Source organism: Cherax quadricarinatus, chromosome 30, assembly GCF_038502225.1.
Source record: "Cherax quadricarinatus isolate ZL_2023a chromosome 30, ASM3850222v1, whole genome shotgun sequence".
Taxonomy (NCBI): Eukaryota; Metazoa; Arthropoda; class Malacostraca; order Decapoda; family Parastacidae; genus Cherax; species Cherax quadricarinatus.
The window spans coordinates 16480498-16499981 of NC_091321.1; the positions used below are offsets into that span (position 1 = coordinate 16480498).

The 19484-nt window shown below is 39.8% G+C and overlaps 1 protein-coding gene across 4 annotated transcripts in view; it reads left to right on the forward strand.

Moving 5' to 3' along the window:
* Window positions 1-19186, forward strand: part of LOC128692694 (glutamate-gated chloride channel) — a 70118-nt gene extending 50932 nt beyond the window's left edge. For 3 of the 4 annotated variants that reach the window (XM_070089949.1, XM_070089950.1, XM_070089951.1), the window contains exons 5-8: window positions 14052-14186; window positions 15316-15545; window positions 15942-16139; window positions 18331-19186. In XM_070089949.1, the coding sequence (XP_069946050.1) occupies window positions 14052-14186; window positions 15316-15545; window positions 15942-16139; window positions 18331-18576 (809 nt within the window). In that variant the 3' untranslated portion in view covers window positions 18577-19186. The remainder of the gene's footprint in view (window positions 1-14051; window positions 14187-15315; window positions 15546-15941; window positions 16140-18330) is intronic. The other variant, XM_070089952.1, reaches the window with a different exon arrangement.
* The last annotated feature ends 298 nt before the right edge of the window (window positions 19187-19484 follow it).

A 19484-nucleotide genomic window follows, 5' to 3' on the forward strand; every position in this document is an offset into this window, starting at 1 on the left:
TATCATACATGTGGACACTTGTGTGCAATTGTGTATCATACATGTGCACACTTGTGTGCAGTTGTGTATCATACATGTGGACACTTGTGTGCAGTTGTGTATTATACATGTGGACACTTGTGTACAGTTGTGTATTATACATGTGGACACTTGTGTGCAGTTGTGTATTATACATGTGGACACTTGTGTGCAGTTGTGTATCATACATGTGGACACGTGTGTGCAGTTGTGTATTATACATGTGGACACTTGTGTACAGTTGTGTATTATACATGTGGACACTTGTGTGCAGTTGTATATCATACATGTGGACACTTGTCTGCAGTTGTGTATTATGCATGTGGACACTTGTGTACAGTTGTGTATTATACATGTGGACACTTGTGTGCAGTTGTGTATTATACATGTGGACACTTGTGTGCAGTTGTGTATCATACATGTGGACACTTGTGTACAGTTGTGTATTATACATGTGGACACTTGTGTACAGTTGTGTATTATACATGTGGACACTTGTGAGCAGTTGTGTATCATACATGTGGACACTTGTGTGCAGTTGTGTATTATACATGTGGACACTTGTGTGCAGTTGTGTATCATACATGTGGACACTTGTGTACAGTTGTGTATTATACATGTGGACACTTGAGTACAGTTGTGTATTATACATGTGGACACTTGTGTGCAGTTGTGTATCATACATGTGGACACTTGTGTGCAGTTGTGTATTATACATGTGGACACTTGTGTGCAGCTGTGTATTATACATGTGCACACTTGTGTGCAGTTGTGTATTATACATGTGGACACTTGTGTGCACTTGTGTATTATACATGTGGACACTTGTGTACAGTTGTGTATTATACATGTGGACACTTGTGTACGGTTGTGTATTATACATGTGGACACTTGTGTGCAGTTGTGTATTATACATGTGGACACTTGTGTGCAGTTGTGTATTATGCATGTAGACACTTGTGTACAGTTGTGTATTATACGTGTGGACACTTGTGTACGGTTGTGTATTAAACATGTGGACACTTGTGTGCAGTTTTGTATTATACATGTGGACACTTGTGTACAGTTGTGTATCATACATGTGGACACTTGTGTGCAGTTGTGTATTATACATGTGGACACTTGTGTACAGTTGTGTATCATACATGTGGACACTTGTGTACAGCTGTGTATTATACATTTGGACACTTGTGTGCAGTTGTGTATCATACATGTGGACACTTGTGTACAGTTGTGTATCATACATGTGGACACTTGTGTACAGTTGTGTATCATACATGTGGACACTTGTGTGCAGTTGTGTATCATACATGAGGACACTTGTGTGCAGTTGTGTATCATACATGTGGACACTTGTGTGCAACTTGTGTATCATACATGTGGACATTTGTGGGCAGCTGTGTATCATACATGTGGACACTTGTGTGCAGTTGTGTATCATACATGTGGACACTTGTGTGCAGTTGTGTATTATACATGTGGACACTTGTGTACAGTTGTGTATTATACATTTGGACACTTGTGTACAGTTGTGTATTATACATGTGGACACTTGTGTGCAGTTGTGTATCATACATGTGGACACTTGTGTGCAGTTGTGTATTATACATGTGGACACTTGTGTACAGTTGTGCATTATACATGTGGACACTTGTGTGCAGTTGTGTATCATACATGTGGACATTTGTGTGCAGTTGTGTATTATGCAAGTGGACACTTGTGTACAGTTGTGTATTATACATGTGGACACTGGTGTACAGTTGTGTATTATACATGTGGACACTTGTGCGCAGTTGTGTATTATACATGTGGACACTTGTGTGCAGTTGTGTATCATACATGTGGACACTTGTGTGCAGTTGTGTATTATACATGTGGACACTAGTGTGCAGTTGTGTATCATACATGTGGACACTTGTGTACAGTTGTGTATTATACATGTAGACACTTATCTACAGTTGTGTATCATACATGTGGACACTTGTGTGCAGTTGTGTATCATACATGTGGACACTTGTGTGCAGTTGTGTGTCGTACATGTGGACACTTGTGTGCAGTTGTGTATCATACATATGGACACTTGTGTACAGTTGTGTATTATACATGTGGACACTTGTGTGCAGTTGTGTATCATACATGTGGACACTTGTGTGCAGTTGTGTATTATACATGTGCACACTTGTGTGCAGTTGTGTATTATACATGTGGACACTTGTGTACAATTGTGTATTATACATGTGGACACTTGTGTACAGTTGTGTATCATACATGTGGACACTTGTGTACAGTTGTGTATTATACATGTGGACACTTGTGTACAGTTGTGCATTATACATGTGGATACTTGTGTACAGTTGTGTATTATACATGTGGACACTTGTGTACAATTGTGTATTATACATGTGGACACTTGTTTGCAGTTGTGTATCATACATGTGGACACTTGTGTGCAGTTGTGTATTATACATGTGGACACTTGTGTGCAGTTGTGTATTACACATGTGGACACTTGTGTGCAGTTGTGTATTATACATATGGACACTTGTGTGCAATTGTGTATTATATATGTGTGCACTTGTGTGCAGTTGTGTATCATACATGTGGACACTTGTGTTCAGTTGTGTATTATATATGTGGACACTTGTGTGCAGTTGTGTATCATACATGTGGACACTTGTGTACAGTTGTGTATTATACATGTGGACACTTGTGTACAGTTGTGTATTGTACATGTGGACACTTGTTTGCAGTTGTATATTATACATGTGGACACTTTTGTGCAGTTGTGTATTATACATGTGGACACTTGTGTACAGTTGTGTATTATACATGTGGACACTTGTGTGCAGTTGTGTATTATACATGTGGACACTTGTGTGCAGTTGTGTATTATACATGTGGACACTTGTGTGCAGTTGTGTATTATACATGTGGACACTTGTGTACAGTTGTGTATTATACATGTGGACACTTGTGTACAGTTGTGTATTATACATGTGGACACTTGTGTACAGTTGTGTATTATACATGTGGACACTTGTGTGCAGTTGTGTATTATACATGTGGACACTTGTGTGCAGTTGCGTATTATACATGTGGACACTTGTGTGCAGTTGTGTATCATACATGTGGACACTTGTGTACAGTTGTGTATTATACATGTGGACACTTGTGTGCAGTTGTGTATTATACATGTGGACACTTGTGTGCAGTTGTGTATTATACATGTGGACACTTGTGTGCAGTTGTGTATTATACATGTGGACACTTGTGTACAGTTGTGTATTATACATGTGGACACTTGTGTACAGTTGTGTATTATACATGTGGACACTTGTGTACAGTTGTGTATTATACATGTGTACACTTGTGTACAGTTGTGTATTATACATGTGGACACTTGTGTACAGTTGTGTATCATACATGTGGACACTTGGTGTACAGTTGTGTATTATACATGTGGACACTTGTGTGCAGTTGTGTATTATACATGTGGACACTTGTGTACAGTTGTGTATTATACATGTGTACAGTTGTGTATTATACATGTGGACACTTGTGTACAGTTGTGTATTATACATGTGGACACTTGTGTACAGTTGTGTATCATACATGTGGACACTTGTGTACAGTTGTGTATCATACATGTGGACACTTGTGTTCAGTTGTGTATCATACATGTGGACACTTGTGTACAGCTGTGTATCATACATGTGGACACTTGTGTACAGTTGTGTATCATACACAGTCACACTTGTGTTACAGTCGTGTATCATACGCAGTCACATTTGTGTTACAGTTGTGTATCATACACAGTTAAACTTGTGTTACAGTCGTGTATCATACACAGTCACACTTGTGCTACAGTTCTGTATCATACACAGTTACACTTGTGTTGCAGCTGTGTATCATACACAGTCACACTTGTGTTACACAGTTACACTTGTGTTACAGTTGTGTATCATACACAGTCACACTTGTGTTACAGTTGTGTGTCATGCACAGTCACACTTGTTACAGTCGTGTATCATACACAGTTGCACTTGTTACAGTTGTGTATCATACACAGTCGCACCTGTGTTACAGTTATGTATCATATACTGTTACACTTGTGTTACAGTCGTCTATCATACACAGTTACACTTGTGTTACAGTTGTGTATTATACACAGTTACACTTGTGTTAGTTGCGTATCATACACAGTCGCACTTGTGTTACAGTTATGTATCATATACTGTTACACTTGTGTTACAGTCGTCTATCATACACAGTTACACTTGTGTTACAGTTATGTATTATATACAGTTACACTTGTGTTACAGTCGTGTATCATACACAGTCACACTTGTGTTACAACTGTGTATCATACATGTTGACACTTGTGTGCAGTTGTGTATGATACAGTCACACTTGTGTTACAGTTGTGTATCATACACAGCCACTTGTGTTACAGTCGTGTATCATACACAGTTACACTTGTGTTACAGTTGTGTATCATACATGTTGACACTTGTGTACAGTTGTGTATCATACACAGTCACACTTGTGTTACAGTTGTGCATCATACACAGTCACACTTGTGTTACAGTCGTGTATGATACACAGTTACACTTGTGTTACAGTCCTGTATCATACACAGTTAACCTTGTGTTACAGTTGTGTATCATACACAGTCACACTTGTGTTACAGTCCTGTATCATACACAGTTAACCTTGTGTTACAGTTGTGTATCATACACAGTCACACTTGTGTTACAGTTGTGTATCATACACAGTCACACTTGTGTTACAGTCGTGTATGATACACAGTTACACTTGTGTTACACTCCTGTATCATACACAGTTACACTTGTGTTACAGTTGTATAGCATACACAGTCGCACTTGTGTTACAGTTATGTATCATACACAGTTACACTTGTGTAAAGTCGTGTATCATACACAGTCACACTTGTGTTACAGTCGTGTAACATACACAGTCACACTTGTGTTACAGTTGTATATCCTACACAGTCACACTTGTGTTACAGTCGTGTATTATACACAGTTACACTTGTGTTAAACTCGTGTATCATACACAGTTACACTTGTGTTACAGTCGTGTATCATACACAGTTACACTTGGGTTAAAGTCGTGTATCATACACAGTCACCCTTGTGTGACAGTTGTGTATCGTACACAGTTACACTTGGGTTACAGTCGTGTATCATACACAGTCACACTTGTGTTACAGTCGTGTATCATTCACAGTCACACTTGTGTTACAGTCGTGTATCATACACAGTCACCCTTGTGTGACAGTTGTGTATCATACACAGTCACACTTGAGTTACAGTCGTGTATCATACACAGTCACACTTGTGTTACAGTCGTGTATCATACACAGTAACACTTGTGTTACAGTTGTGTATCATACACAGTCACACTTGTGTTACAGTTGTGTATCATACACAGTCACACTTGTTACATTCGTATATCATACACAGTCACACTTGTGTTACAGTCGTGTATCATACACAGTCACCCTTGTGTGACAGTTGTGTATCATACACAGTCACACTTGTGTTACAGTCGTGTATCATACACAGTCACACTTGTTACATTCGTATATCATACACAGTCACACTTGTGTTACAGTCGTGTATCATACACAGTAACACTTGTGTTACAGTTGTGTATCATACATAGTTACACTTGTTGCAGTCGTGTATCATACAGTTACACTTGTGTTACAGCTGTGTATCATACACAGTTACACTTGTGTTTCAGTCGTGTATCATACACAGTCACACTTGTGTTACAGTTGTGTATCATACATAGTTACACTTGTGTTACAGTCGTGTATCATACAGTTACACTTGTGTTACAGTTGTGTATCATACACAGTCACACTTGTGTTACAGTTGTGTATCATACACAGTCACACTTGTGTTACAGCCGTGTATCATACAGTCACACTTGTGTTACAGTTATGTATCATACACAGTTACACTTGTGTTACAGTCGCGTATCATACACAGTCACACTTGTGTTACAGTTGTGTATCATACACAGTCACACTTGTGTTACAGTTGTGTATCATACACAGTCACTTGTGTTACAGTCGTGTATCATACACAGTCACACTTGTGTTACAGTCGTGTATCATACACAGTCACTTGTGTTACAGTCGTGTATCATACACAGTCACACTTGTGTTACAGTCGTGTATCATACACAGTCACTTGTGTTACAGTCGTGTATCATACACAGTCACACTTGTTTTACAGTCGTGTATCATACACAGTCACACTTGTGTTACAGTCGTGTATCATACACAGTCACACTTGTGTTACAGTCGTGTATCATACACAGTCACACTTGTGTTACAGTCGTGTATCACACACAGTCACACTTGTGTTTCTTCTCTCATGCTCCCATTTATTATTTAAAATTATTCTTATAATAATTATAATGTTATGGCTGCAGTAATTAACAATATAATGCAGGTGAGAATCACATATGATACAAGGTATTCAAGAAGCTCACGACGTCTTCAAGACGTACATTTAACGTATATTCCAAAACTTGTATTTTCCGGCAGACGCACCATAAAGTAATAACAGTATTTCCTAAAGAATAATTATGAAAGAGCTTTAAATATTTATCATATTACAGTTTTACCATTGTACAAGGTTAACATAACCCTCGTGAGTAGCTGAAACTGCAGTCCTGGAAAATGTACAGAGAACGTTTACTGTCCGCATCATTGCAGTAATATACCTTAATTATTGGGAATGCCTAAAATAACTCAAATTTCACTCCCTGGAGCAAATGTGAAAAATATATCATAATTCACTGCTGGAATATACCAGATTGACTCCAAATCTGCACACTAAACTTTATATAAGGGAAGAGACGGTGGCCTATACAAAATTTTTACCCCCATTGAACACAACCTATCTCATAATTTGCAGTGGGATATAGCCTGAACTTGCTACCACCTGCAGCTCACAAGACTGCCATCCCCACGAGCCCCTTTGGGGCGGTGCAGATGGCAGACCAGAGGCCTAGCTTCTACCTGCGAGCCCCGTGGGGGCGGGGACTGTGGCTAGGCCTGGGGATACTTGGTCCCAAAGATAAGAGGGTACTTGTACCTCCTCCCATGGGAGACTTAGGTCTCGAGGCACTCCCCTGATAGGGAGCCAAGGCCGGGTCACCACTCTTGGAAAAGACCCGGGCTGGAGAGTACAGGCGAATAAAAGAAAAAATAATTTGCAGTGAGCTGGGTTCTGGAGGAACCTGCTGGCCACAGTACGTCCTCTTCTGTGTGCACCTGGCATGATTGTGGCCCTGAAGCCTGAACTTATGGGGTCACCATGGCAACCAACAACGGCTAGGCCTTCATCATACTTTAATAACCTTTTAATTATATTGCATTAAATTACACTATAATACTAATATTATTTAAAAAACGCTTCTCATACAGTAGACCCAAAATTGTTAAGAAATATGGACTGAAGTGGCTTCTGGGGCTCCTCCGGGATTAGGGGCCCTGAAACTTAAGCTTCATTAGTTTCATAGTAGCTCTGCCCCTGTATATAAGAACCTATCCTCAACTAGTTCAGCAGCACATAAGGAGGGTTTCTTGTTACACTGAACATATTCTCGTTATATTTGTACTGGTGAATGTTCTAGGCCCACTGACGCTACCTGGGAGCTTTGTTCCACTTATCTACTACTCTATTGCCAAACCAGTACTTCCCTGTGTGCTTTTTAGATCTAAATTTCTCCACCTTGAATCCGTTATTGCACGTAAATTATCTCATTTATTTATTCCTATTGTCCATTTGTACACATCAGTCATTCACAGCTTCTAATTTTACGTCTTTCCGGGATTCAAACTTAAGTGCCTTCATTCTATGTTAAAAAGTTTCTGACACAAGGAATCAACTTCATCTTTTTTTTTATTTTTTGTATATTTGCCAGTGCATTTGTCCATTCTGTCCGGAGACCAGCACTGAGCAGTGTATGTAAATGAAGCCTTAAAACTGATATATACAGTTAGGACTTCTGTAATTTATACTTTCTGACATGAAGCCAAGATTCCTATTAGCATTATTGAAAACATTTATGTACTGTTGTCTTGACTTGAAATTTCTGCTAACCATAACTCCTAACTCGTTTTCGTATTCACTTTGACTAAGCTCTGCATTATTTACCTTATAAGTACCGTAGTTATTTTCGTTTCCTGGTATTAGAACCTTACATTTGTCCGCACTGAACTGCATCTGCCATTGTTCTGCCCATAATATTAATATATTCAGCTCATTCTGTAGCTTTCTAGTATCCTCATCAGAAATTATCTGACGGTTTACTTCAGTCATTGGCAAGTTTACTTTTGTCGCTGTTTATGTTATCAGTGTATGGACACTGTTGCCTATAATCAGCCATGACTCGACCTAGATTTTTTTCCATATCCAGACTATATGAGACCCAGTTAACCGGGAACATGCCAGCCATTTACTGAGCGAAACATTGTGGTATTATCCCTCATGAAACATAAAGCCCATGACACTGTAACTGCAACTTATTCTTGTTTTACACAGATCTCATTCTGACGCTTTGCCCGTGTCAGTCATATCAGGCTAGGCTGCAAAATTTTCTAAAAACGAACACACAACAAAAAATAAGCAACTTAAAAATCATCGCAACACTTTAGCTATAGCGTGTTTCAGCGCAATATTAAAATCTGGACACATATCACTCGTGGTGTGAGGGTGGGTCGGAAAATAAGCCTAGGCTTATTCTCTTTTGACGGATATTTGGTACAAAATAAAATACTCCTCTTTAAACGATATAGTATTATTTATGAAAACAAGGAATGATGCACTCGTCACCGTGTAGCAAAAATAACTAAAACTCTTTGCCTCCTCTCTACCTCTCCCACCACAAGTGTATGTACAGCATTGCGACAGACTAATTTAATTCTCTACATGGAATGTTTGCCTTGCATCAAAGGGAAAGAATACATCAACAATATCATTAAGAGAAGCCTCACCACAGAACGTTGTCCATTACCAAGTGTACTCCCAGCCAGACAGACCTGATAGCACCCAGAAGTGTCCAGAGAGTCATCACGTTACCATAGACAGACGATAAGAGGATAGTTTAAGATTACACATGTGTCTACAATGGCCGACACTAACCTTCGGTATAGAAGAGCTGAAGGAGGCGGGGGTCCCTTAGTTTTGAGAAGATGCACAAAGCCCTCAGTTACAAAAGCCTCGTGACAAGTTACAAAATCAAGAGGTCCTCGGATCACGAGACAAGTGTTCACTAAATTTGGCACGACCCCAATGGAAATAAGTTATTTTGTCTGACGTTTTTTGAATTATCCTAAGTAATTTACACTATGTATGATAATTGTACTTATGTGTACCTGTGCCTAGATAAACTGACTTACCAAGGACGGCAGAACAACCACATTTTTTGCGTGTGTGTGACTTTAATTCATGTTTGCATAAATAACTCATTACGACTGTGACCAGATATAAACATGTAAATAATTCATTACCATTGTAACTTTCTTAGCTATCAAAACTTTGCGGCGGTCCAGTCCCTGGATCCATTATGTACCTCTGTAATCTTTTGACTACCCCCACAGGATGGGTATGGGGGGTGTAATAAAGTTGTTAAATTATTTTTTTTTTTTCTCTCTCTCTCTCTCTTTCCTCATTGTGGGTATCCAGAGAAGAATTTCTTAACTTAAGAAAGCTACATAAAACTTTCAAAATACAGGTATTAGGCCGTCACAAATATTCTCTTTTTCTAATGTATCAGTGGGAATAACATCTCTGCCAGGAAATACTGTGTAGTAATGGAAGAAAATACTCAATCAGCTTCAGTGAGGAAATCTCAACATTTTTCCTTTATATTCTCTCAGTTTATTTTGATTTTATGTACTATACAATACATATAATAATTCTGAAGCAGCGTTATTAGTAAAATATAAAAAGATTTCCTCCACAACTAGCGAATATGTGGTTTTCAAAATCTGATAAATGGAACTGTTACGCCTCAAGAATTAATTGTATAGAGAGCAGCCGCAGGGAGTGATCCTTGGATTATTATGATGCACATTGACTGGCAACACTGGGCAGGCCTGAGGGCGGTCACCATGGCAACAAGCTCCGCCCCCTCCCATTTCCCCTCACTCCCATCCTCCCCACCCACCACCTACCCCCATCCCCCCAACTTTCCTCCTCTTTCCACTATATAATATAGACCAGGATAACAACTACTGCTGATGTATCTAAGTTCGCCAAATCATAAAAAAAGTCCCCTCGCCATTTTAAAATAATAGATTCAAAACACATAAAAAATACTAATGCTATATAATGTAAAAATAAAGGTAATAGAAATTATTAAAACGAGTAATGTATAAGGTAATAATTATAGAAGGTGAGTTAGCTCACATGTAACTATGGTTAGGTAAGGTAAGATTAGTCAGGAAACAGGACAACTGCTTCCTGACGCGGGTCAGCTTTTGGTCAGCTGCCCGAGGCCTTCCACTGGCTTACCCCTCCACCTCTTTAAAAATCTATATTATTAGTGTAACTATGAGTAATGGCAGCAGATAAATGCAACTACTGTACAGTGAAGGATTTCCCTTTGAGAGTTATCATGAGGTTTTGAAGACTTATGTTGTAACACAGCCACTTACGAACCATGACTGCAACATTTATTATCACCGCCACCATCACCACCACAACCACCACCACCACCATCACCGTCACCATCACCACCACAACCACCACCACCACCATCACCGCCACCATCATCACCACTACCACCACAACCACCACCACCACTACCACCACAACCACCACCACCACTACCACCACAACCACCACCATCACCACTACCACCACAGCCACCACTGTCACCACCACTACCACTACCACCACAACCACCACCACTACCATCGCCACCACTACCACCACAACCACCACCACCACTACCACCACTACCACTACCACCACAGCCATCACCACCACAATCACCACCACCATCACCACCACCACAACCACCACCACAACCACAACCACCACCACCACCACAACCACAACCACCACCACGACCGCCTTCCCCCTCCCCCACCACCACCACGATATTTCTACCCTCGCATTCCAATCTAGGGTCAGACTTTCTTGTTGACTTTGTGATCAACCAGGCTGTTTCTGTTAACGGCAAGCAGGCCAATATAGCCGTGGCCAGTCATGCCACGGGACCTCGTGGCCTGACTGACAAAGCTCTCGCATCACAAGCTGAGGGTTCGGATTCGACTCCCGGCAGGGGTGGAAACATTGGGCGCGTTTCCTTACACCTGTTGTCCTGTTCATCTAGCAAGTAGGTACCTGGGCGCTAGTCGACTGGTGTGGGCTGCATCCTGGGGGACAAGACTGAGGACCCCCAATGGAAATTAATACAGAAAGTCCCTCGATGACGCACTGCCTTTCTTGGGTTATCCTGGGTGGCTAACCTTCCGGAGTTAAAAATCCGAACAAAATCTTATGAGGCTGAGACAGTGCCACATACCAGCATAAAGATATACTAGTTTCCCATGATTTGTTTTCCGTTCTCTGTCTTACGTTCGTCATAAATTCGTTTTCTTTGTATTTCACGATTAACTCGTTTATATCTGACTAGCGAAATCGTAAAACAGTAATTCTGTGATTTGATTAACTTACATAATTAATTAATTTATAAAACGTTGCATATGCTATCACTATTTTTTTCTTTTATATGAATATGAAAGAGGCTTCAACGCCGTCTTGTTTTGTTAGGGGAAACTAGTTATATGGATAAAATGTTTATTTAGATACAGTTTATTTAGGTAAAGGTACACATAAATACAGTTACACAAATTATCATATATAGTAACGTGTAAATTACCTAGGACAACCCCCCCAAAAAAAGTCAGACAAAGCGACTTATTTCCGAGGCCTGGTCACAAACCGGGCCGCGGAGGCGCTGACCCCAGAAACACTCTCCAGGTAAAGATATTTAGAAAAATCTTCAGGAGTTTATGATTTTGCTAAAATAAGCCCATATTGAACCAGTTGCCCATAAACTGTTCACTGTGCTTTTGAAACAAGTATTATGTTATATTTTCATAGACAATATCAACTTATTCAGTTTAAACTCAGTTTTAACAGCTTTGGAAAGGACATAAGAGATTTTAAAATGATAGAAAAGAACAAAATACTAGCAAAGGCGTTAGCATGATAAAGAGAGATGATGAACTGGGCAAGATGACGAACAGAAGCAAACACAGATTACATAGATGAAGGGAAGTTGTAGTAGATTACTTGGAAAGTAATAAATATATAATTTTACGGGATGAATTCAAGTGAGAGGTACTATGGAAAATTTTCTAGGGGTGATTACCTGTATGTACCTCAACATTATATACATACAAGTAATCTCATTGGGAGACAACCATATTGTTTACCGTAGTCACCCCGTGTAGACATGTGAGAAAACTTAACCACCCCTGGTCACGGCAGGTGGTCCCTTCGACCTCACAATCTTATCCATATCTATCCGAGACCAGTATGGATTGGATAGCACCCACAAGTACGGTGCTACTAATTAATTGTGGACTGTATACATTATATTAGTGTAACTGAATGAAGGGGGGGGGGTAGGTTACACATGGATATATCCATCAAGGAAAAACACTTGTACATAATCTCTCCACTTACCAGATATTCTCTGGTGGTCACTTGATGTAGCTGGATCACTCATAACCTATCCAATTACAACATACCTAACTGGCCAGTATCAGTCTGCTATAACTAGAAGGGTTACTTAACTGTGGGTGATTGATACTCCTTATTTCCTCCATTCACCATCTCATTTCGATGTCCTGCTACACCGACACGGTTCTCATTCCAGCAGGACGAGGTATCCGTTGGTTTGTCCCGGTTTAGAAGTCGTGACTCAATGAACTTCATTATCCTCGTCCCGGGAACGAGGTCTAACGTGTTCACTCGGAGCAAGGCGACTTATTTCACTTCACGCATTCTCTTAATTTAGTCTTATTATCATTAATTACATTACAATTCACAAGACGATTTAATGTCTCATAATTATTATACACATTAGAGATCACTCCATTAAGATCTGAGACCGATGAGTGATGATTAAACCAAGGGTAATTTTCCCCGGGACACAGTCCATGGTGACGCGCCAGTCACCCGGTCCTACCCTTATTCACTCATTTTACCACTTTATTACTGTGGTCCCGTAAATCACGTTCCCTCACTCTCCACCAGGAACAGTTACGACACTTCCTATTATGAAATGAGGCCTATATTAATCCTTAGGCCGCCGTGAACGCCAATTTCCTGGTTCCATGCTTTCCCAGCCTCCTCACTATATTCAAAACACTCCCGCCTCCCCCATGGCCCGAGTCGACCTCTCCCCCCGCACATCCGCGCATGCGCAAAGGGAACTCTTGGTTCTATCCTATTGTCAAATATATTTTTGACTCATATCGACACATTAAACACCTATTAGGCACTATAGTTTCGGAAAATTAAAAATTTTCCACAGGTACATTAGTAAATAGCGATATATATAGCAATACTATATGAATTAAAATTGTTACAAACCACATCCCCAAAGCCACCATTACCCCCCATTATCATCACAACCACCATTGTTACCACCATAACTGTTGTTTCAACAGCACACCCCATCGTCACTGCCATCACTACTACCATCACTCTTGTCCCCACCGTTATCACTTCCATCGCCACCACCACTACCATCATCACTCCTATCACCACCATCATTGCCCCTACTATTACCACTCCCATCATCACTCCCATAACCACCACCACCATTACCCTCGCCATCCTCACTCCTGTCATTACTGTCATTCTCACCAACGACCCTCTCATCACCACCAGTCACTACTATACTCCCATCACCACAACCACTACCTGTATGACCCGTGAGCAACAGCATCTTCCCTCCTACAGACGGGTGGACGACGGAGGACCTGGTGTTCCTGTGGCGTGAGGGTGACCCCGTGCAGATTACACAGAACCTGCACCTGCCACGCTTCACACTGGAGAAATTCCTCACGGAATACTGCAACAGCAAGACCAACACAGGTGAGCAACAACTCGCATTATTAACAAAATGAAATGTTGATCTGTGTAATGCAATTAAGGTTCGTTCCCATGTGAGTCTCCAGTTTTCGTGAATTATTTATGTTTATATGCCTGACTAGGCTTAGCGGACGAAAGATCGAGCCTCCACCACTCCTAGTACTGAGTGACCCATACGGGTTGAGCGCTTCACATAAATATGCTCTAAATATATCACAGACCTAAAAAATGTTCCTATAATGGAGCTGAAACGAGAGCTACAAAAGTTTTTTGAAATATTTTTTATATATAAGGTGCAATATATACAACAATTAATTTAAATCGGATTTTAAAGAAAATATATATGAAAGCAGTTCTAATGTTCTACTTCTCAAGGTCCTAAGGTCAGTTAGTTTTAAGTATGTACATACCTGGAGGTTACCTGGAGGTTATTCCGGGGATCAACGCCCCCGCGGCCCGGTCCATGACCAGGCCTCCCGATGGATCAGGGCCTGATCAACTAGGCTGTTACTGCTGGCCGCACGCAGTCCAACGTACGAGCCACAGCCCGGCTGATCCGGCACTGACTTTAGGTATCTGTCCAGCTCTCTCTTGAAGGCAGCCAGGGGTTTATTGGCAATTCCCCTAATGCTTGATGGGAGGCTGTTGAACAGTTTTGGGCCCCGGACACTTATGGAGTTTTCCCTTAGTGTACCAATGGCGCCCCTACTTTTTATTGGGGCATTTTGCATCGCCTGCCCAGTCTTTTACTTTCGTAGGGAGTGATTTCTGTGTGCAGATTTGGGACCATTCCTTCCAAGATTTTCCAAGTGTAGATTATGATATATCTCTCCCTCCTGCGTTCCAACGAGTACAAGTCAAGTGCTTCCAAGCGTTCCCAGTAGTTAAGGTGCTTGACAACTTATACGTGCAGTAAAGGATCTCTGTACACTCTCTACAGTGATTAGGTCGCCATAAGAAAAACACCATATTATCAACTAGATAAAATTTGACACAAAAAACTGGTTGACAATTTACTATGCCATTCATGTAGAACGAAATAAATCGAATTATTATTATGATTATTATTATTATTATTATCCAACAACATATCCCGTCGTTTAACACATTCTTTTCTCTTGATGCCTCTCAGGAGCCTATTCCTGCCTGAAGGTGGACTTGCTGTTTAAGCGGGAGTTTTCTTACTACCTGCTGACCATCTACATCCCCTGCTGCATGCTAGTCATCGTCTCTTGGGTGTCTTTCTGGCTCGACCAGAATGCTGTACCTGCCCGAGTCTCCCTGGGCGTCACTACCCTCCTCACCATGGCTACCCAGACGTCAGGCATCAACCAGTCCCTCCCCCCAGTGTCCTACACCAAGGTAATCCTCTTTCTACGCTCGCAGGTTCTTCCTCTTCCTTTTCCTCATGAGATCATTACTTGGAAACTAACGTTTGTAGCCAATAAGGTTATATATGAACAAAATATTTCATTTAGTGAATTTACCTTTTTTTTCTGTCAACGTGTTCCAAAGCAGGAACGAGTAACAGTGAAATATTTCCCAATAGTGTGAGGGTGGTTAGTAGTAGAAACATTAAAAACAAGGTTCTTAGAGTCAGTATGGTAGAGGCCATCTGGCCAAAAATATTTTAAATGTTATTGCTAGGAAGAAACTGAGAATCTGGTCTGAGATGAGACTCGACCCTTACAACCACAAGCTGGTGATTACATAGTACGAGCCAGACCCACGGAAGAGTTACCTCGACCAACCTTGCAGGCCATCGACGTGTGGACCGGGGTGTGCCTCACCTTCGTCTTCGGGGCATTGCTGGAGTTTGCGCTGGTCAACTACGCCTCCAGATCAGACATCCACCGCGAACAGATCAAGAAGCAGCGTAGACAGTGGGAACTGGAGCACCAGGCCGCCCTCGAAGCTGAGCACCTAGACTCAGACGGTCCAACTACCTTCGCCATGGTGAGGCACGGTTCTCTGAAGGGTGAGGGAGGGCAGGAGAGTTGAGTTAGCATTGTATGCAGGTGGATGGTAGGGATTCTTATAGGGAAGAGGACAGGGATTTTGTGAAAAAGAGGAGTGAAATTCATATAGGGTGGAGGATACGGATTGTTATGGGGAAAAGGATACGGGTTTTTATGTTCTTATGGAGACGATAAAGAGATTTGTGGAGAAGAGAATATGTTAGTGCAAATAACTACTATACTTGATATTTAAAATGAAAAACAATAGTTGGGGTTTTTAAATTAGACAGAAGAAATAGGTTATGTGAGCTCCTAGGTAAATGTACATTGTAAAACCTGGGGAAAACTGGTTTGTTTCTCCTGTAAAGAGAACATATCCTAAAAGTTTAAATAATAAGAGAGTTAGCCGATACATGGAGGCGGGAAGTAAGAATTATGAGCATTTATCCTATTTAATGGAAATCTGACTCCCGTTGAGAGTAAAAAATTCACTACATGATGGAAATGATTCATATATAGTTGTTAAGTGGGTTAATATTCATATAAAATAGATATGAATAGATAGCAAAGTGTGCTAATTTAAGAGAGAATTTTAATGGAAGTTCTTAGATATAAAGATTTGCATTCTCTGTTGAACTTAATCTAATTTTCGGTTTTAGAAAATAAATTATTCTTGAATATATGATCATAAGTTGTAGTTTGTACGAGCGAGGATGCTAAGCTTGTTATATTCATGTTATGTGTCAGCTTTAGTTGGTTCTGGCTTGTGGTAGAGGAAGCTTACTGAGTTTTATGCCCTGTGTTTGTGTATTTTGTCTCGTTTCATTGTGTTCCTGGTGCATCATCCCCCCCACTTGTCCTAAGGCATCCCACTTTCCTGTGGCCAATGTGAATTTAGCACCATTTCCATTTGCGCTTTCCTTTCCTGTTTTCTTGTTCAAACTGAAACTCGATTATCTCCATACACTGATTCTACATCTGGTCAATGTTTCCATGTCTTAACGCTACCTATATCCAAATTCCCCATGCCCTAATTATCCTTGCGAAATATTCCTGTCAAAATTTTCGTTGTCCTAATATACTACGATTATGTTCTCTTTGTTCCTTTACCTCCCGTCTCTTCTCCTCCCCCATTTTTTTATTGTTTACTCATCTCCGGTTTTTTGCCAAAGAGCACCACTCAAGATATATTTTAATGTTATTCCTGTCGAAATTTGAATCAGAATCATTGCTCAAGCATCTTTTTGAAATCCTATTTAACTGAATTTGGCATGACTGCTTTTGTAATTCCAATCATTTTTTTAATTATGCAAATTAATATGATGTCATGGCTGTGTTTATATTTTGGCACGATATTTATAGCCCTCAGTGAAGTCCTGGATATTTTTAAAGTAGAACTTAAAAGCTTGTAGTCCGTTGCAGGGAAGAAATACTTTAGGAATAGTATATTATTTTGATATTGTATAGTAGACTATTAATTACATATATTTGTAACCTATTACTTTTCAAGTTACCTACAGTTTCGTACATGTAGAATTATAAAACACAAATTAGTTAATAAGAGTAGTTTATAGCCTTTAGCCAAAAAGCCTAGTGTTCCATAGTTCATAGCTTTGTAAAGACAGAATTTATATTTTTTTAATTATCTCAGAGTTTTGTAGCTTAAATCTTCGTCTTGTACTGAGTAATGAGTAGCAGTAAACCCTAGACTAGAGCTCCAGGAACCTCCTAAAACATAGTGTAGCTTTTATTAATCAGTAGTCAGTCATCTCCAGTAGCTAAGTTTATTATACTCTGGAATAATAGATCATGTCATAGATCAGTGTGTAGTCTCAGTATCTATCTTAATTTTCTCCTTTCCACCGTAATTTACTAAATTAAAGTACTATTGTAGTTCAGTAAATCATAGTAAACCTATCAATTAACTATGCAACACATTAGCCAGTAGTTCAGTAAATCATAGTTAATATCTTTCTATTAGTAGTTTAGTGCCCCAGCAACCTAGGAAACTATTCTGTACCTACCGTAGCCTAGTAAAGAACAATGAATATTTTTATCAGTCGCCAGCACGTCTAGTTAGCTTCCCGGTTAGTGCTTTTCTTTTTTTACCCCATCTCTCCTCCCGCCCCCCTGGTAGCCTAGAGAGCGCATAGTGTGATGTTGCTTAGCTTAGTTGGTGGTGTTAACAGAAGCCTCTGATGCGGCCACATGGGGACGGTCTCTCCCTGGACAAGGCGCGGCAGTGTGAGATCCACATGCATCCCCAGCCTCCGCGACGATGCTGCGGCTCCTGGCTCTCCAAGTTTCCCAGCAGGAGCAAAAGGATCGATGTCATCTCCAGGATCACCTTCCCGCTCGTCTTCGCTCTCTTCAATGTCGTCTACTGGAGCACCTACCTTTTCAGGGAGGAAGAAGAGGCCCCGCCGCAGCCCTAGGCAAACCAAAGCCAAGAGGAAGCACCCACTATTCCCCCGGGCATTAAAGAGGAGGCTGGAAACCTCTCGGTGCACTTAAGTGTGTGCGTGTGTGTGTATATATGTGTGTTCGAGGAAAGCATCTAGCACTTTCTCAAGCATGAAGGAATTCACTTTACAAGATACGTCCGAGTGTTTGTGTCCGAGAGAGAAACAACAAAAAACTACTTCCGAAGACTAAAAGAAGACTTAAGGTCATTCAAGACATTGTTTGTCCTCTTGCCCGATTCGGGAATTCGTGGGAAGCCTCTAGTAGCAAAGGGGAAGCCAGCCTGTCAAACGCTCATACGCAATACTTATAAAAATGTGTAGATGACTATCAAAATAGCTTTTAATGTTTTTGAACAAGGGCAGAAATATTTGTCCTTTTCCTTTATACAGAGTTGGCCCTCTTTTGATAATTTCACAATGGATACGGAGAGAAAATGTGTGATTTTCATACTGAATAAAAGCCAGAACAGACGAGAATCAAAAAGTTGTCATGGGAGAATGAATGAAACAATGGTTTCGTGGGTAGTGATTTTACCACTTACTAAAATGAATTATAAAATTAAATAAAAATATTATTGTACTGCATTCTAAAATCATATATAGATATATATATATATATATATATATATATATATATATATATATATATATATATATATATATATATATATATATATATATATAATATATATATTTATATATATATATATATTATATATATATATATATATATATATATATAATATATATATATGTATATATATATATATATGTATATATATTATATATATATATATATATATATATATATATATATATATATATATATATATATATATATATATATATATATATATATATATATATATATATATATA